Source organism: Amblyraja radiata, chromosome 10 (genome assembly GCF_010909765.2).
Source record: "Amblyraja radiata isolate CabotCenter1 chromosome 10, sAmbRad1.1.pri, whole genome shotgun sequence".
Taxonomy (NCBI): Eukaryota; Metazoa; Chordata; class Chondrichthyes; order Rajiformes; family Rajidae; genus Amblyraja; species Amblyraja radiata.
The window spans coordinates 21,460,792-21,481,903 of NC_045965.1; the positions used below are offsets into that span (position 1 = coordinate 21,460,792).

Genomic DNA, 21,112 nt, shown 5'->3' on the forward strand with positions numbered 1-21,112 from the left:
GAAAGGCACGGAGCATGGTAAGATCATTGTGGGTTATATGAATATGCTATGACAATTTGAGGTCAAGAATGATGTTTTGAGTGTATTGAAAAGCAATAGGATGCATAGATCCCCAGGTTATTGAGTGAAGCATAAGAGGAGATGGTCTTGACAAAATCCTTATATCCTATCGAATCACTTGTGAGATCCCATTGGACTGGAAAGTAGCCAATGTTGTTTCTTTGTTAAAGAAGGGAAGTTGAGAAAATCCAGGAAATTACAGGCTGCACGTCAACGGTAGGAAAGTTATTGGAGAGGATTCTTCGGGACGAGATTTACGCATCTAGAAGAGAATAAAATAATTAAGGACAGCAAAAAGGACAATACCTGCAGCATTTTAGTTCAGCAAAATGTTATCGATATTCTATGAAAAGTCACAAACCTGAAACATCAACTTTGCCGATGTTGGTGAGGCCACAGTTAGAATATTCTGTTTAGTTTTGGTCACCATGTTATAGGAGCGATGTTGTCAAGCTGGAAAGGGTGCAGAGAAGATTTATGAGGATGTTGCCAGGACTCGAGGGCCTGGGCAATAGGGGAGAGGTTGAGCAGGCTAGTACTCTCTTCCTTGGAGCACAGAAGGATGAGGGGTGATCTAATAGAGACGTACAAAATCATGCGAGTAACAGATCGGATAAACGTTCAGTCTTTTGGCCAGAGTTGGGGAATCGAGAACCAGATGACATAGATTTAAGGTGAGGGGGGAAAGATTTAATAGGAACCTGAGGGGTAACCTTTTTACACAAAGGGTATAAAAATTCCACAAAGATTAAACCATCTGCATGAACACATTATCTAAACAATTAATTTAAGTGGTACAGAATTTTGTCGTTTATTTTTGTCATTCAATTACATCTACTGTAAGCCTATCAACCAACATCAAATGTTTCCTCAAGCAATTTTTCTTTTGCATAATCATAAACGTTGGCTCTTCCTGCAGATCGCACCATGGTTTTCCAGTGATTTGTGGAAATATATATCTTATCCATAAGAATCATGATTGTAGCTTCTGCAGCATGTTGGTGTGTTTTTGATCTGATTCTTTATTGCTCTATCCACTTCTGTGTTAAATTTCCAATGCTGCCTTGATGTTGTGAATTGCGTGGACTTCTAGTTAAGGGCAAGGTTTCTTGCTGATAATCTTGATAGCCATTATATTTTCCATCTTGGTTCAATTGCAGTCGCAATTCCTTTTCTGTCTGAAGCAGTAATATGAGTTCCGTTTGTCATTTGGAGCTTGTGATAAACGAAAGGGAAGACACACATGAAAATCCAGGACATGAATGTGAGTAATTGTGTTAAACCAAGAGGCAGGTTAGGTGTCATAGTCTGTGAGATCCCCATCCAACCTTTCTTTTGATAATGTGTACACATATTATAAATAAACAGAATTTACTTTATTTGCCAGGACATTTACACTATTATTATAAACTTCAGAAAAAAAATCTGAAGTATGGTAACAAATCTTCACCGTATTTGAAAATTGGTAAGATACTTAAACAAGAATAATTTAGCCCAGACAACTCAAAGACTCATAGTCACACAGCATGCAAACAAGCCCTTTGGCCCAACTTGCCCACACCGACCAACATGTCCCATCCACATTAGTCCCACCTGCCTGCAAATTGGTAAGATACTTAAACAAGAGTAATTAAGCCCTGACAACTCAAAGAGTCATAGTCATACAGCGTGGAAACAGGCCCATTGGCCCAACATGCCCACACCGACCAACATGTCCCATCCACAGTAGTCCCACCTGCCTGCATTGGCCCATATCCTCCAAACTCATCCTATCCATGTACCTGTCTAATTGTTTCTCAAATGTTGCAATAGACCCTGTCTCAACTTGGTCAGTTATTGACTGCTTGAAAATTAAAGACTTTGTTCATTCTGGATGTTATTGGTCTGGTCCAAGTATATAGGTTTCTTAGAACAGAAATTAAAAGTAAATTATTTTTCAGAATATTAACACATTGTTAAAATTGACCTATCCTGGTTGATCCATTAAATAAATCTTTATGTGTACTATTGAAGCACCTAATTATTTCTTAAATAATTCCAAAGCTTCTGCCTCCTCAACCTGGAAACTTATTCAGTCTAACAGTCATCCCTGTTCTCCAGGGATGCTGCTTGACCCGCTAAGTTACTCCAGTACTTTAAGTCTTTATTTATTCAGTCTGTTGAATTTCCTGATATCTTCCTTGATATATTTTAGCATTAAAGTGTCGGTTTAAAAACATGAGTCCCCAAATGTATGCTGCCGTTAATGTGTAATGTAACTGGACAGCACGCAAAACTAAGCTTTAAAGTTTTTCCGTCAAAATAATAAACCAATACCAACAGCATCTGTTATATCTTGGATGTGGTGTTAAACTGGGGCCTCAAATACTTTCAGGGCCACTTCACAGAGCTAATTACAAGGAAATAAGGAAGCAGTGAACGCATGCGCTGGCTAACAATTATCCTATTGAAAAAACAATATCTAATTACCATCATATTGCTGTTTACTTCAACCTGTGCATAAATGTGATGCTTTATTGGGTATAATGCAATAGCAACTATACTTCAGTTACTTTAGGATACTCTGAATGGGTCACAAAATATGCTCTTTCAAAACTGTGCTTTTTTATTTCTAGTTTCATTTGTTTTCGTTTGGTTTAAACTAAATTCCCACATTAAATTTGTTTAAATCCTTAATAACCTTGTATATCTTTTATGACATCAACTTGGCTGCCTGCTTTCCTGGCTGCAAGCCGAATTACTTCTATTTTTCTGCATGTTCAATAGTAGAAGCCCAGGATCAATCACGTTGCTCTTCTCTGTACTTTTTCCAACATTTCAGCATTGTTTTCTCTCGGTGGCCAGAGCCCATGAAAGGCATTTTCTTGCTCGACCTCTGTAGTGAGTGGTGCAATTAGGCAGACCGTGCTGTCAAGTTATTTCCATTGCATTGATAGATGCAATTATTTGCATCTCACAAAGTCTCCAAATATCCTTCACATAAGCGTAAATAAAATGTCAGTATGTCAAATGAGTTAAGACAGCCACACAAGAATGCTGTTGAAATTGGTGCAGATGATGTTAGAAATGGGCATGGTGTCTTAATAGGCTCAATGTGTTCAAATACTGTAAGGGAGCAATCATAGTGTCAGTAGGAAGCAGATTATACAGCAGGAGTCCGAGAAAGTAATGATTGAAGTTTATAGTATATAGCTCCCCCTACGGCCTAGTTAGCTTCAGCTGATCAGATAATTTAACAATGTGGGTTGTAGTCCAGTACAATCGTAGTCTGCATGCATCAACTTAAATTGGATATTACTGTTACCTAAATTGGATATTGCTGCTGAATTGAATTGTTGTTGTTGGTGCTTTATGATCATGGTTAAAATGACATTTTGCTTCATATTTTGCACATTATGGAATATTGTAAATATTCAATGAATCACATTCTCATTAAATCCAAGGTTACAACTATTTTTCTTTAATTAGGAAGAAACCCCATATGAATCTTGAAGAATAACGTTATTTAGAAGGCACTTAGTATCTGGAAAATATGGTTATGCATACTTTCCATTTCTCGACATTACTTTGTGAGAAATGACGCACTTAAAGGAACTTTGACATTGATTTGATTAAGATATTAAATTCTACCCCTAAACTATCACTTACATATTTTGTTTGAAATGTTTATCTTTCTTTGAATTTAATGTAAATTATGTTGAAATGACTTTTGATCATAATTCTAGTCTGCTTTCGTTCTTTTGCAATTAGCCTTTGATCTCCCTTCTCCATTTTAATTATAATCCTGGAACATAACTTCACAAAATGTGTAGTGAACTAAACCACAACTGTTCAATCTATTAACAAATTGTATCATATTCTATTATTATAGAATACCACGGCCATAGTATGAATCCAGGAAAGAATAGTTAATTATTTGGCAATCCTGCAAGTAGTACTGATTAATTAAAGTAAAACATGCCCACTTGTGCCATATTTCAGCAAAGATCTTTAGATAATTAAATGACTTGCAGCCCACTCCCCCCTTTAGAGCTGTTGATAGTGCATCTGGGGGTGCCGCACGATTGGCAGCCCCGCCAACAGTCTGTCTGCTTTTTCGTCTTTTTAAAAAAAAAATTAGTGTGTGGTAAAAGTTTGTGTAAATGTTCTCCGGTTTGCTTTATGTGGGGGGAAGAGGTTGGGGGAAACTCTTTTTCAGTTTCTCACCTTGCTGGAGATGCAATTGTTTTCCGGATCGCATCTCCGGCCGATCTGCGGCCTACCATCGAAGGAGCTGGAGGCCTCCTCTGATTGACTTGAGGCCCACCACAGGGCGTGGACTTAACATCGGTGCTGATCCCTTGCCTGGGATCTCTCCAACCGCAGCCTGCGGACACCATCAAGAGCTCACAGTCGGGAGAGGCTAGTTTGAAGCCCCAACAACGCTGAGGTTCGACCAGCCCCGACCCGGGGTCTGATCGCCGATGCGGGGGAGCTGACATCCCCCCGATGCAGGAGCTGATCACCCCGATGCGGAAGGCCCAAATGCTGCCGGCCTTAAGGAGACTATATATCCCTTGGTGAGCAGAAAAATATATAAATATCATCGCATAGTCTACATGAGAACAGCATTTTGTAATTTACTGATCTTCCACAAAAGGTACCACAAATGGTTCAAGTCCCCTCAGGATTCAAGTGTTCAACTTATATTTGCTGAAATATTACCCAAGGAAATGTTAGCACATTTTGAAGTTGAGAGGTTTAACAAAAATAAGATTCCTATTGATGTCTTCCTACATTCTGGAACCAAGCAAGATGTGGGTATTTGATTTACAATTGCTCGAGATGATTTTTATTATCTCAGACAATAAATCACAAAGCCATTCATACAGTTATTAGATTGATCCAGTCTAAGAGCTAAACCAGTTACTGTAATTTTCTTGATACATTTATCACAGTCTAAAGAAAAGACTTATGACTAAAACGATTAGAGTTGTGTCTATTAGTCTTTCTAAGGGAGGACAAATAAATGAATGGTTCAATGGCAGAGCTGGTTGAGCCTTACAACTCGAGTAACCTCAGATGCTGTCTGCGTAGAGTTTACACATTCTCCCTGTGACCGTATGGTCTCCCTAGGAGCTCCACTTTACTTCCACATCTCAAAAAGTATGGTTGGTAGGTTAATTGACTACTGTTAGTTGCCCTTAAGTAAAACCCAAACTTCCGAGGTAACTCAGTGGGTCAGGCAGCATCCTGGATGGTTGGTTCAGACCATCCCACCTGAAACTTATTTTCCAGCTTTTGCCCCATGAGCTACAAGCAGTCTGAAGAAGGGTCCCGAAACATCGCCTATCCATTCGCTGCACTGATGATGCCTGACCCGCTGAGTGGTTCCAGCACTTTGTGTGTTGCTCAAGATTCAAGCATCTACATGCAGTTCCTTGCATCTCTGTAAATTGCCTTTAGTTGTGAAGGTGATTGGTAGAATCTGGAAGAGAGTTGATGGGAATGTGGAGAGAATAAAATTAGCTGAGTGCTTGGCTGTCACCCGAAGTGCGTATTTCCAGGTTGTATCTAGCTGTGACTCTATGACTATAAATATCTGGAGCAAAAACGGGAATGCCAAAATAAACTCATCAGATCAATCTCTGAGCCCCTCAAATCCTGCCACCATGACAACCGTGTAAGTGTAGAGGAAACAGAGTAAGTGAAACAGTGCTGGAAAAATCAATCATCGTTAATGTGTTATAAAACAATATCATTATTATACAGTTAAAATGGAGTTGTAGAAGTTTAATAGAAATAAAAGGTTGTTTTCAGGTTTGAATCCTGTGAATTAGGGATCGATGCTGTTTATAGTTTATATCAACAATTTGGATTAGAATGTACGAGGCATGATTAGTAAATTTGCAGATGACACTAAAGTGGCTGGTACTGTAGATAGTGAAAATGGTTATCAAAAATCACAGCAGGATCAAGAATCGCTGGGCTGAATAATGACTAATGGAGTTTAATGCAAATAAATGTGAGGTGTTTGGGAGTCAAACCAGGATGGTGGTTGCGTGCAATGAACTGCCAGAGGCGGTAGTTGAGGCAGGTAATATCACAACTTGGTCAGCATGAACAAGTGAGGCCGAAGGGCCTGTTTCCATATTGTATGACTCCATGACGCTATACATTGCAAAATGTCTATCTTCTGTGGGGAAAACCCTGTTTTCAAAACCCTTTGCTTCGCCGCATTAGAACACCTAAATGACAGGCAGCTGTGGACCCACAGCGTAAGAACAGGTTGTGCCAAATGGGTATCACTTAGTTAACAAGAATTATGATTTTAAATATCCTGTCATGTACTTCACAACTTTAAGAAGTTTGCTAAATATTCTTGGGGGAAAATTCTGTTGCACTAATTCAAAGAAAAGTCAAGAACTTTTCTTGACTTCAGGGTAGACTTCAGGGCAGAGTTCAGGGTGATATATAGTATTGAGCCCATGCGACATAAACTGATTATCAAGTAATTATCATTTGTCATTTGTGTGACCTTTGTGTGAGCAGGCATTTCTGCTACAACACGTGTTTCCATGACACAAATTGGATGTAACATGGATGGTAAATTGGAAAACAATTTTTGAATTATGCGGATTGAATTAGTTATAATGTGATTTTGATTGAGAATCACTTGGATATCAACAGGCAAAACAAAAAAAGTTGCCTTGAATTTAAACAGTATAGGGGAAAGTACTTGTTTCAAGGTAATTTCCCTGAGGTAATCAGGCCCATTGTCTTTTAAGAACACACCTGCTACTTTAACAGCAAGTGGTCATTGAAATTGCCAAGCAATTGCGTCTATTGACACTTGTACAAGGATACTCTGTTAAACAATAAAATTATGTATGAGTCTGAAACACTGTCCGTTAACTCCCCTTTCCCCCATTGACACAGTTATCTTTATAATTATATTTTTCATAACATAAGATTGCTTAGGAATACAACTGTGTATTTCATGTGTAATTTATTGCCACATTTACAACATTACAACACCAATGAATTTTTATATATTTTACGAGTCTAAATGTGACCCGTTGGGTCCCTGTCACATGGGAGGCCTAGTCCCCCAAACCAAACCGGTTCCCCAACGCAATATCCCACCACTCACCCATAGCCCCCAACTTTGCAGGCGTGGCTCATTTCCCCTCATCCCCCAGCACTACCTCCCCCTCCTCTTCACCCTCCCTCTTCTTTCCCCTCTCCTCCTCCACTCCCCCAATCCCTCCCTCCCTCTTTTGCCCTACCCTCAGTCACTCCATCCCTCCCTCCATAACCTCTCCCCTCCCTACCCCCTCCTATCCATCTCTCCCCCACCTCCCCCACTCTCCACCTCCCCTATCCCCCCCCCCCCCACTATCCCTCCTCACCTCCCCCAATGCCCTCCTCTCCCTCTATTCCCCCCTGCCAAGGCGCAGGCTGGGGGTGGCAGAAATTAAAATAGAAGTAATCTTTCCCGTGTCGCCGTTGTGAAAAAAAGATTGCAATCTGAATTCTGGAAAGGCCCCAACTGCGCAGGCGCAGCTGAGGACCCGTCGGGTGCCCTTTGCGATGTGCAATAAAGACGTGCACGGGAACTCTTCCCCCATCTGCGCATGCGCGGGTGGGGGCACTGTTTTAAGTTTTGTTTTTTTTAAACCTTAATAACTTTAAAAATATACCATCGATCTGAACAAAACTTGTTTCATTTACAGCACAAGATAATGGTGAGTAAGGTGGGCCAAAAATCATAGTGCTATCGTGTACCGTTTTTGCGCAAATAGAGAAAGAACGCAAACCTGCAGCTAACAAGATGAGAGTTTTAGTATTCTACTAGACCAAGTGCAGTCTTCTACCCCAATGCACCCGTTCCCTACTGCGGGAACGGGTGCATTTGTGGAGTTTTCTACCTTTGAGTGCTGTGGGTGCTCAAGGCTGAGTTTGATAAATATTTGGGCTCTGAGGAAATTAACGCATTGTGACCAGGCACAGAAATGGATTTAAAACACCTGACCAGCCATGGGCTTGATGGTCAGATGGCGGATACTACTGGTCTATGGCCTAAACTACGGCTCGTTTCATATTTCCAGTTTTCTAATGTTACCTAACAATTGGTACCTGTGCTGCATTGACTTAGCGTGTCCCAGGTTTGATTGTGAGGTCTGCACAGACTTAATCTCACTCTAGTTGTCAGTAAACATTTGATTTCTAGGGCTGTCACAGATAAGTACGCATCTGATGAGTTGCCTGTCCTTGGGAATTACATGTGTTGTTCCACAAGAAATGACATTTGGACTGTAATTGTTATACCTAGTCTACCTGGACCTGCTGCTGAATCCCTGATATTTCCCTAGCAGTATCTTGTCAAAGGTTAGCGAATGCATTAATTGCCAGAAAACTAAGGTGGCTGCAAATATAAATGTATAGCATCGCTTAATTTAAGAAAGGATGAAGGGGTTTACATTTTTGTTTTAAAAAGAAAGATAGTGGCAGAGGTTCCCGAACGTCATGAGTTTCCAGCTCTCTGCTTTCCCCCATATCAGTTGTGTTCCTGTCAATGATTTAAACAAACAGTTGAGGAGCGGGGAGAGAAAAATATTTTAAAAGATTTAAAAAGGGTTAATCGGAAATTGAGGGGCAGCTTTTTCACACAGTATGTGTGGGTGGGTATGAGGAATGATCTGCCAGAAGAGGAGGGTGAGAAAGGTACAATAACAACACGTAAAAGACATTTGGACAGGTACATGGATAGGAAAGGTTCAGCCGGAGAGGGGGAACTAGGGCCTGTGGTCATGCTGTATGACTTTATAACTGTGACTTACAGAATTATAAAACCCTGAATATTAGCACTTCATAGTAATTTTCAATCAAAACTCACAGCTTGTCATGTTCTTTGCCAAAAGTGATTGAACCCTGTTACCCAATGAGATGAAAAAGCTCCTCGCTAAATTGGAAAGGGTTCAGAAGAGATTTACCAGGATTTTACCTGGGTTTGGGGGATTGATTTATAGAGAGAGGTTGGGAGGGCTGAGACTTTTTTCTTTGAAGGGTAGGAGGCTGAGAGGTACACGTTATTGAGAGGTACAAGATCACGAGGAGCACTGCTAAAGTAAATGATTAGTCTTTTACCCAGAGTAGCATATTCTAAAACTTGCAAGCATTGGTTTAAGGTAAAAAGGGAGAAATATAAGAAAGACCTCAGGGACAATCTTTTCACTTAGGGGATGGTCCATATCTAGAATGAGCTGCCAGAGGAAGTGGATACAATTATGACGTTTGAACGGATATATGGATAGGAAAGGTCTAGAGGGTTTGGGCCAAATACAGGTAAATGGGACTAGCCTGGTATGCCAACATGGTCAGCATGGCAAGGCAGGCTGAAGGACTTGCATAGCTCTACGACTTTAATACGGGTGTACCACCAGAGTGCAATTATTGAGGCATGTCACCCTGCTCTTCTTCGACACTGGATTATGGATGTCCTTTTAAAGCAAGTGGGAGCCTCAGATGAAAGTAGTGAGAGATTGAAGATGTCCACGCCAGCCAGTTGGTCCGCGCATGTTTTTGTGAAGACAGCCAGGTACACCATCAGAGCAAGATGCTTTCCGAGTGTTCACACCCGTGAATGATCTTCTGGTGTCAGCCTCAGAGACAGGGATCACAGGGTCATCAGGGACTGTGGGGACCTGTGAAGGTACATCATTGTTGTCACATTGTCAGCTAGCATTGAACGTATCGAGCTGTTAATTAAGCTACTTGGTTTTATCTGGTAGGACATGATGGCTTCCAGGGTCTGCCACTGTGGTTAAATGGCCAGTTTAGTCCATAAGTGCCCCTTTGATTCTTGATGGCCTTCTAGAGGTCATACCTGGACTTCTGAGTATTGAATACTGGCTGAGTACTGGCTGTATGAGTCTAGATCGCCTGACCTGATCACCACAGATCAGATCCTCACTAGATTGTAGGTATAGATTTCAGTACAGGTAAAGAATGCTGTTCGTATTGGTTCTTAAATAATTCAGGAGAAATAGGATTTGTTATGGCCAGTTCTACGAATGTAACAAATGTTGTTGTTCATCTCTTGTGGAATATCTTATCAGAGGTGAATTTTATATGCTGCTCCACTGTGATAACATTTGAAGGATTTGGAAATAAGTGCTGGGGAAGCTGAACATTACACTGGTATTCATGGAGAATTTCCTGAACAGCATTAAGATATTCAAAATATGTGCAACATTTCTCTAATCTCAGTTAGTGCAGTCTTCAATTGCTTTATTGTTTGAAGTTGTGCGAACGAGTTTCTACCCTGGATCTTTTGCTTTCCTTTGCTCTTACAATGCAAAAGTAATTATCCCTGTTCTCCCCCTCTCCCCCATCCCAATTTGAACTTCAATGATCAACATTTTTTTGTTTCTTCCCAAAGGAACGTCATATTTTATTAATGTTTTTCTTTCTCTTCACCCGTTAATCCAAACAATGCTCTTTTTCTTTTAATCTCTCAAATGTAGAAAATCTGGGTTTTATTGGCTGAAAATGTGCTTTAAAGATTTTATGTTGCCCCATCTTAAAACGAATTCGAGCTTTGATAATTGACCTAATCATTTGTGTGATCCAGGTCATGTTTGACATATTTTACTTGCCAAATGTTGGATGGGAACTGCCAAACAGCAACTTTCATTTTATGGAGCCTTTAACCTAGAAAAGCTTCATGGTGCTGAACAATTATGGCTTCAAGATGTCAATTTGTACCATGTCCCTTTCACCTTTCCCCTCTGTTTACTGACCAGCAGTAATTTCCAGTAAAGCAGTACCTCAGTATTAAAGTTTTCATATTTGTTTCCAAATCCGGTTGTTGCCTTGCCCGTGTCCATAATCTCCCCCACTACTATAATTCCCTGAGATGTGGGTACAGTTTCAATTCTGGCTTTCCCAATTTCAAGCTCTCTACGATTGGCAGCTGCGCCTTTTTATCTGTTTCGATATTCATCGAAACTTTCCGTCCTGACTAGACCTTTGGTCATCTATCCCAGTCTCCATATTGGACTTGGTGTTAAAGTTTGTTATTTATATTCATGTTATATAAATTGGAATTTGCTAGATTATGGGCATATTGCACAAACAAATATTTTGAAAATATGACGTAAAAGTGAAATGCTTTCCACAATAAGAGAAATTCTATATAGAACCAGCAAAAAGCAAAAGAAAAGAGGAAAGTGACAAAATGCCTCAGTGAAAATGAAATATTCAGAAGTTGCATTATACGGCTTCTGTGCAGATTTTACCAGTATTCCACGTAACCTTATAATCTGTTTTCAAGTCCAGCAATTTAAAGCCTCTGTCTCGTGTGTGTTTAACCTTTCTATAAGAAGGAGGAAGAACATCACGGCAATGAAATATTTTTGAAACTAAAATGGCAAGTCTCGGAAATTGAACGAGGTAGCATCAAAGACATTACTACAAAGAAATTGCCACTGGCCATATACAATTTGTATGTTGTGTGAACCAGCTATTGATTAACCAGCTTTGGTTAACCAACTATTATTTGGTGCATGTCAAATGGACAGTGTGCTTTTAAGAGAAACAAACCTCTTCTCAGCACTGTAGAGATGGGATAAATGTGCTGGCAATAAAAGACTTAAAAGTTCACGACACTCAGGTGAAGGGAAAACAACACTGCAGCAATTATTCTGGGCTTTTCTGTACTTTGAGAGGGATCCACAGAGGTGAAACAATATAAAGCATTTTTTTCTGCCAATGCATCATCGTAATGCTGAGCTGAATTAGATTACAGCCAAGCATTATCCAGCGATTCCTACTAAAAAAAATCCAGTCTTTAGATGAGGACACGATGGAGCATTTCTGTGTTAACTCACTTGAACTTGAACTTGGAATCAAACAGATTGTTGATCTTCTTTGTCTAGGTTCAACGTGAAGAAAGACTGTTCAGCTGCTATATCTTTTGGATCTCTGTTGATGAAGGGGCTGTGTTGCTAAAGAAGAATGCAGTGGTCTCAATATAATCATAATTGTGAGGGGATCATTGAAAAATATAAAACCGTTCATTCATAGATGTGGAGGCTTATTTAGTGCACGTTAGAATAGTGTTTCCCACTTCTGTGAAACATTTAGCTATTGATTCCTACAATGTGGGTTTTGCTGGCATTTATTATTCACCGTGATTGCCCTTAATAGTATTTGAAGGGGTAGGAAAGAATCAACCATGTTGATGGATATTGAATCACATATAGTGCAGCCGTGAGGACGGGAAATTTTGTCACCTGAAGAACATCAATTTATTCAGGACCTTTCTGTTCTGGGCCTCCTCCACTGTCAGAGTGAGGCCACAAACAAATTGGATAAAATAGCACCTCAAATTTTACTTGGGCAGCGTACAGCCCAGTTGCATGAATATTGATTTCTCTCATTTCAAGTAACCCTTGCATTCCCTCTCTCTTCCGCCCCTCTCCCATCCTCATCCTGCTAGTTCCACTGTTTGCATCTATATATTCCTTCATTCACAACAAACAATGGACCATTGTGGGCTCCACCTTGCCTTGGTCATCGGTGCCAACTCTGATTTGTTCTAAACCTTTTCATGCCTCTAGTTTCCATCCCCCTCGTCTCTCAGTCTGAAGAAGGGTCTTGACCCAAAACGTCACCTATTCCTTTCCCCAGAGATGCTGCCTGAAGCTCTGAATTACTCCAGCAATTTGTGTCTATCTTTGACATGTGGGATTTTAATTACTAACTGATTGTTCCACAACAATAATTATTGATGACAGCATTTTATTCCAGATTTAATTAATTACTAAAATACAAATTCCCCAATTGCAACTGCAGGATTAGAATTTACTTCTCTGGATCAACTGTCGAGGAGTGTGGGTGGCTGTTCAGTAATTTAACCATTTGTAGCCATGCTCATAACTCCTTATTTAAACCTAAATGCAAACAAGCTGACTTCTGGACAAGAGATCAGTATTGCTCACATTCGCTAATGCAATTTGCATTTGATGCTTCACTGAAGCCCCCGTACTGATGTACTATAATAGAACCTCAACATATGCATGAATATGTGGCAAAATTATCTGGCAGTGTTGCTGAGTATTCTTAAAATGTACCGAGGTAACCGTGACTCTGTTAAACCTCTTCTTCCAAATTGGTCTCCTAAGTCCAAATCATAATCTCAAATATAAATGTTCTAATATATATTTTAGCTGCATTATCAAATGAAGGACTCAAAATGCAATGAAAACAGTCGAATTAGAAATACTTAGCCTTAAGTGAGCTTTCCCAGATGGTTCGGGTAGGGTGGTGACGCTGAATTTATAAAAGAAAGAAAGCAACCAAACGGTCGTCATTCACGATCATTATCAGGTGATCCTTTGCAAAAAAGCAGCACATGGATGCTGCATGAGGGATCTCCTTCACCTTTATTGCAGCGCACAATCGAATAAACTGCTTGCTTCATTGTTTGGGCTAGAAAGCAAAGGAAAGCAGAACACTTAAAGAGATCTCAAGTACATTTGTCACTTTGTATTTCAATGGAAAATTCAGCAAAATTATTGAAGTGAAACCACCATTTCTTTTAAAATAAGGTGCAATGTGTATGATCATAGGACATTTTGGAGAGGGTAATGAATCCAAATTGATTGATATAATCATTACTGTTGCATCTTGATATGCGTGGCTGACATAGTGGCAAAGACAAGTTATATGATCATGCAAAATAAATTAGAATCTAGGCAACTCCACTGTTCATTGACAATGTAACAAATAGGGGGTGCTCTTAAAGTAAACTAGTATGTGGCATAGTATAGTATGTGGTGGCTATGGAGCTGTTATGTTTAATTACAGCAGTGGTGCCACTTAAACTTGCTCAGGATTCTCTGGGGCTCTGGATCAAGCTGCCCTCCCATGTTTTAATGCTTCGTGAGCAGTGCAGAGAAAGCAAAGTGATGTCACTGCAGCTCAGCTGAAAGCCAATCAGACACACAGTGAATGGTATTTCTATGCAGGCACTGTGCTTCATCGAGGATTTAAAGGGGAACTATTGTGGGGGGGGGGGGCGGGGAGTGCAGATTATTGCACTAGAGAATAGACCAGCTTTAAATATTCATCATTTCATAGGTTTCTTTAATACTGAGGCTTTCTCCATTGTCTAACAAATGCAATTTTTCTGTAGATTGTTTAATAAAATCATGCAAAAGATTGAAATCAACATTTATAATTAGGATTATCTACCTGCTTGTTCTCAGTAAGGTGCAACTGATTTATTAGGTTGCTATGTAAAGCAAACTACTGCACAATATGAGTAATTACAAATAATATTAGTTAAAATCTGCACAAATGAATATAGCAGCAAATAGCATGATAATGTACGTGCTTCTGAAAATATATAATTTTTATATTTAAATAACTTTCCAGACAAGAAACAGCTAGGTGGAATTAATCTGTGCATGTAAACCTGAATTTAATCTGTGTATCAGCAGAGAAATCTAAACCTCAGAGAATTTCCCTAATTTTGACTGCAAATCAATAGGATTTTTATTCTCCTTATTTTGTGCAATTGAGAAGATTGGTTTTGATCAAAACTCTATCTTGGACTACTAATGCGATTCTATTAGATTGTTATTATGTTGAAAGGTATCTGACAGTAATGTAGGCGGATGCTAAAATCAGATGCTATTCTCTACTGAAACGGGAACACCATCTGCATTTACTTTACATAAATAAGACAGCTGATTTACATAAGAATAACATTGGGTTCTGTTATTTCCTATATTATGCTCTAACGATCTAGATTCTGCAATCTTGCAGACAAAAGACCTTTTGCCTCTTTGTACTGGCATTAATATGAAGTAACAACCCCTCACACCCTCTAGCGAATAGACCAAAGCTATTCATAATTCATAAGTGCTGTGAAGTGCACACACTTGTATGGTTTGGGTTCCATGTGACCCTCTGATTTCATTATCTCAATTCTGTCAGTGCAAATGCGCAGACACTATCTTTCTCAGGATCTATTGCATGCACTGGATTTTCCTAGGCAGTGAGAGAATAAACAGATTTTAGGGAACAAATTTCCTTCGAACATTTAAGCTGCTAATAAAACATTGTGGCCATTACTATTGAAACTATTCGTGTGGAATTGCCCAGCTAAATTACTTATTTTGTACACGGTTATTGTTGTATCTGTTGAGCCAAAATGCCTGAAGCAAATTATTTACTCTCTGTTTCATGGGGTTATATCAAGGTGAGTAGATTTATTAAAACATTATAAGTATTTTTGAAATGTCTTATTTAGTGTTAGAAATATAGCTCTAATGTAAGATGCTAAAACCTTTGAATTACAGTACTTTATTCCATATTGGCAGTATGCTTGCTATTTTAATTTTAAATGAATATCAATAAAGTTGGTAAGGCTGAATTAAAATGTTGCATTTTATGAACAAAGAGAAATAAAAGAAACACGCAGAAAGACTCCGATCAGGAAATTCCAGATATCACATTATCTATATAAAAGTTTTTAAATGCATTTTACAATTTCTACAAGCTGTGTAGTGAAGGAAAGATAAAAATGTTCAAAGATGCAGTATATTTTTAAATAATATTTAGCACTTTGGGCAACAAGGTATATGCTTCAAATCCTTTTGTGAGCCATATATCTCTAATGTCCATAGTTTTAGTACAAATATCTGTGTAAAATGTCAAATTATAGAACAAAAGAACATTAAGCTGCTATCAGATTCAGCAAAAAAAATTAATACATGTTTGTGCTAAATTTATTGTTGCAAACCTCAAATGGAAATCAACCCAGCTATCTGGGTGGGGAAATTATAAATTTGTACTGTTATACACTGTAGTTATTTCAAAAATTTAAATGCGCACTTTTATCAACAAGGTTAAATTAATTCTAAAGATGCGACAAAAATGTTTTCCCGCATTGGCAGTTAGAACTAATTCATTACCATGTTGATACATGATTACAATATTATTGCATATTGTGTAAGTAAATATTATTGTGCTCGTCAAATATCACTTAATCCACTCTAAGCTACTCTATATCCCTTATTAATATTTAACATTTGGAAGACTTGTTATCTGTGAACAAGTGCTAAATTGAGAGCAATGGACCAATTTTAAATGCATTTTAGAATCTCAGATCCACTGCCTGTTAAGTAATCAGTTTAATATTGAGCTTAATTAAAACATTTAATACAATATGTGCCAATAAATGTGAAGATTCATGGTTCCTTCGACTTGATTAATGCCTGAATTGATGAAATTATCTGATTCAGTGATATTGAAATGGTTAATAAGAATAGTTGATGCTGATTCCTTTGTTTGCCTCTTCAACAGTTCAAAAGAATGCTGAATCGAGAGCTCACCCATCTCTCAGAAATGAGTCGCTCAGGCAACCAAGTATCCGAGTTCATTTCCAATACCTTTATGGGTGAGTCTGCAAAGTCACCTTCCACTTGCATGTCACAAAACCAAAGCAATCAACATTTAAGATTTATTTTTTAAATATCTAGCACAATCTGAAATTACTCTTCATTACTACACCATTAAAAACATATCTTCTGATGTAGTAGGCATCCCCAACATTTCCATGTTTTGTTAAGATGTACATTTTATTATATATAGTTAACAACAAATTTCTACTAGCCTTTTCCAAGAATATTTTTTGAGATCCAGGCAAATAAGCATTAGCTGTATCGTTACTCTCACCATTACTTGTTGAATAAGTCTTTGCCACCTCCACAGCTCAGATGTGTCCAAAAAATATTTGCTAAAGAAGAACATGAAGGTCTAGCTTTTGGAGGTTTAGGAACAATGGGAAACCAGGTTGTATCTTAACTGAACCGTAAATGTAAAATCTAATATAAAATAATCAGAAATTGGGCAATTCTCCATCAGGAGCAAATATCAACAAATATATTCACTTTAGAATGTTTGGACATTCAACTGATTATTAATTTTATTTTTAATAAATTTCCTTCTAAACCTTTGCAAATTTTCATGCTGAGTTTGTGTACATGCAATTTTCTACCATCTCTCACTCCTAGCATTTATAATGTTAGATTTCTATATAGAAACTTTGTTGGTAACATGACAGTGTGAATACTACAGCTAATAGGATGGAAACCAGGATCCATGGATGGGAATCTGCTCTGACATTGAACAGCAAAGTTGATAAGAACTTTGTTCTTAACAAAATTGAAAGGATGACCAAATATGAGCACAATCCTCTAAATGTGGCCTCATCACTGTCTTGTACAACTGTAATGTGACCTCCCATCTTCCATACTCAGTATTCTGACTAATAAAGGCCAGTGTGCTGAAAGCCACCTTATTATCTATCTATTGTCTGTGACGCCACTTTCAAGGAACTATGTACAGTCCCTGTTCTACTAGATCCCTCTGCTCTATTCCCCAGAGCCCTATCATTCACTTTGTAGGTGCTGCCCTGGTTAGACTTCCCAGCATGCAACACCTTGCACTTCTCTGTATTAAACTCTATCAACCATTCCTCAGCCCACCTGCCCAACCGATCAAGATCCTGCTGTAATTTTTGACAACCATCGCACTTTCCATTAACACACTTTTTTAGTGTCATCCTTTAACCAATTTATATTTTTTCCTTACTGTCATGATGAAAAAATATTTGTATTCATATATTACCATACTGTCTCTGTATAATAAAGAAAAAATCCCCAAACACCTGTCCGACAGATCAGAAACACTCTTCAGGAGTCATGTGTGGATATGTCAATGACCATTGTCCACAGAAGTGTTCATGAACAGAAATACAGAGGCTGAAGTGCAAGATGCAAACCACTGGTTAGGCGCAAAAATAGGATGGCCAGGTTATAGTTTGCCAAGAAGTACTTAAAAGAGCAACCACAGTTCTGGAAAAAGGTCTTGTGGACAGATAAGATGAAGATTAACTAACTGAAATGGGGTCAATGTATAAACACAGCTGTAATTTCTACATGGTGAAACCAAAATGTATAAAAATGGCCTTTATTAAAATCTGACAATGTGCACTTTAACCATATGTGATTTTTTTTTCTCTATTACAAATCTCAAATTGTGGAGTACAGAGGCAAATAAATAAATGATGGGTCTTTGTCCCAATCATAAAGGAGGTCACTATGTTCTTTTGCTGTTTCACATAATTTATCATTGTGAAGTGATTTGCTTGGCAGACTAGTGGAAACATCGTTAAATTTCCATATAATCCCAGTGAAAATGTGAACTGACTTGAGCATGCGTCTTCCTTTCAATTGTTCAGCTTTTTTTTCAAAGCCCCATCAAATCTCCCTGGGGCTTCATTTTTATGCCACTGTTGACCAATATGAAATCAATTAATTGGTTTTAATTGACTCCATTTTCACCACAGGTCAGATATTGATTTATTGTGAGGTGTTGGTCATTTCACTCTGACACAATTATTCACAGAATAAATCTTTTTATGGTTCAGTTGGTAACGGATTTCCCTCACTTGAAGATTCACACGGTACAGCCATCCTTCAAACAAATCACCAGTGTTTCTAAAACAGTAATTGTAGTGAGTCAGGTTAGTGGATCTCTGCATGGAATTCATAAGTTCTTGGAGCAGAATTAGGCCATTTGACCCATCAAGTCTATTCAGCCTCTCAACCCCATTCTCCTGTCTTCACCCCATAATCCCTGACCACCTTTCTAATCAAGAATCTGTCAATCCCTGCTTTAAAAATAACCATTGACTTGGCCTGCACAGTCATCTGTGGCAATGAATTCCACAGATTCACCACCCTTTGACTAAGGTAATTCCTTCTCATCTCCTTTCTAAAGGTACTTCCTTTTATTCTGAGGCTATGGCCTCTGATCCAAGACTCTCCCACTAGTGGAAACATCCTCTCCACGTTCACTCTACCCAGGCCTTTCGCTATTTGGTTAGTTTCCCCTTATCCTTCTAAACTCCAGTGGGTACAGGCCCAGTGCCTTCAAACACTCATCAGATGTTAACCTACATGTTAACCAACAGATATTAATCCAGCAGCATGGCACAAATTTGCTGAGACCCTTCTGCATTTAGGCAGGGGTATTTGCTCAGGTTAGGCACAGCACAAGATCCTTAGTCATCACAATGGAGACTTTATGGTTGTGAAGGAACAGCATAAAAACAAGATGCTACATTTATAAATTATTTCACTGCTCTTAGAAAGTAATTGAGTAACTGTTCTAATTGCCATCATTTTAATCGTTTTAAATGTTTCTGAACATCACAGAGATAAGGCAGCTTTAGAAAAGCTTGTGAAAGTTGACAGAAATAGTGTTTTATGCCAAGCTTCTTTGAACCTACTTGTGTACTTTGATTATATTGTACATTCTTTGTGCTTTACAAGGGCCTTGTTGATCTGTTCAAGGACATTCAGTAAAATTCTGGTCATGATGTTATTGAATGATATAATCGCATTAGGAGAAGTACAAAAGAGATTTAAGGATATTTCCAAAACTAATAAATTTTAAGGTGAGATTGGGTAGGCTGGGGCCTGAGCAAAGTGCATATAATTGAGGGAAAACTTGATAGAGTGAGCAGGGATGTTCAGAAAAATCAACTAGGGATCATGTATTTAAAGTAACTGGTTGAAGAGAATTTAGGAAAACAAGTTTCACCCAACGGGTGGTAGGGTCTAGAAGTGGATTCATACGTGGATTCAGCAGCAGGTATTACATTTTTTAATGTGTACATGTAAGTGTTCTAATCCAAAGGGCAATGGGCAAAGTGTCTGGCCTAACACTTTCTGGCCAGCCATTTCCTTTAAATAAACATTCCCATCTGTACAATGTGACGGACCACACCCTATAACTTGAAATTAAAAAACAGAAAATTCCTGAATTACTCAACTTCTAGAGAGAGAAATCGTCATTGTTTCAGATCAAAGCCCTCTCATCGAAAGAATTAAAAGTTAGAAAACAGACAAGTTTTAATGAAGATGTGGGAAAGTGACCGTCCCCAGGATTTTTGTTTTTATTTTGAATTTTTAGTATCTGCAATTTTCTCGTTTTTTTAATTTTCCAAGCCTTGTACCCCTGCCAGTAAAACTAATGCACTCTATCCCAGATGTTGTATATTTTATCAGATGAATCCCAGGAGTGCCAGATGAAACACCATTGTTCTATCTCCATCGTTGTTTCCATGAAACTTTGAAATTCAAATAACTGGTCCTTTGTGTCCTCTGTCAAAGGAACTTTGCATTTGAAGTTGATTTTTTTGAGTTCTCATCCATCATTCCCCAAGCATCATTCAGTTACAGCTTGTTAATGTATCTTGTGGATATGAATTTCTTTCTTTGCCCTCCAGTTTCTCCTTATCTCTCCTGAAGGGCAAGCCTTGGAGTATCCCTGACTATGTGACGTCTGCTTACCAAGTGCTGATTGTTGTAATTCAGGCTTGGCACTGTCGTAATGCAGTCTGACTGAGGATCTGTGACTGCTCGTTGAAAAGATGACAGAGTGCTATTGAGACAGTGTTATTAATCTTTCTGCAGCTGCTCACCAGCAGCACCCAATTTGTCAAGAAAGTATTTGAATGGGGAAACCCTTTACTGATAGTACAGACTAAACAACATCCATTAATGTCACTTTGATAAGATGCTTGTGAATAATGCCTCTGTGATGTCCCGCTTCATTGCAACCAGATTCAGCTTAATTGCTTTATTTTACAAGGGTCTTTAATTAAATTGGGTCAGTTGAGGAAGAGGCTCTAGGTATTGTGGTGCATACAATGCCTCCACAATGTTTGGGACAAAGACCCATCATTTATTTATTTGCCTCTGTATTCCACAATTTGAGATTTGTAATAGAAAAAAATCACATGTGGTTAAAGTACATGTTATCCGATTTTAATCAAGGCCATTTTTATATATTTTGGTTTTACCATGTAGAAAATACAGCAGTGTTTATATATAGTCCCCCAATTTCAGGGCACCACAATGGTTGGGACACAGCAATGTCATGTAAATGAAAGTAGTCATGTTTAGTATTTTGTTGCATATCCCTT

The 21,112-nt window shown here is 38.6% G+C and overlaps 1 protein-coding gene across 3 annotated transcripts in view; it reads left to right on the forward strand.

Moving 5' to 3' along the window:
- The window catches only part of pde4b (phosphodiesterase 4B), a 167,123-nt gene that overhangs the window by 128,474 nt on the left and 17,537 nt on the right, over positions 1 to 21,112 (forward strand). For 2 of the 3 annotated variants that reach the window (XM_033028307.1, XM_033028308.1), the window contains one exon: positions 16,420 to 16,513. In XM_033028307.1, coding sequence (XP_032884198.1) covers positions 16,420 to 16,513 — 94 coding nt within the window. Of the gene's footprint in view, positions 1 to 15,046; positions 15,314 to 16,419; positions 16,514 to 21,112 lie in introns of those variants that run through there. The other variant, XM_033028309.1, reaches the window with a different exon arrangement.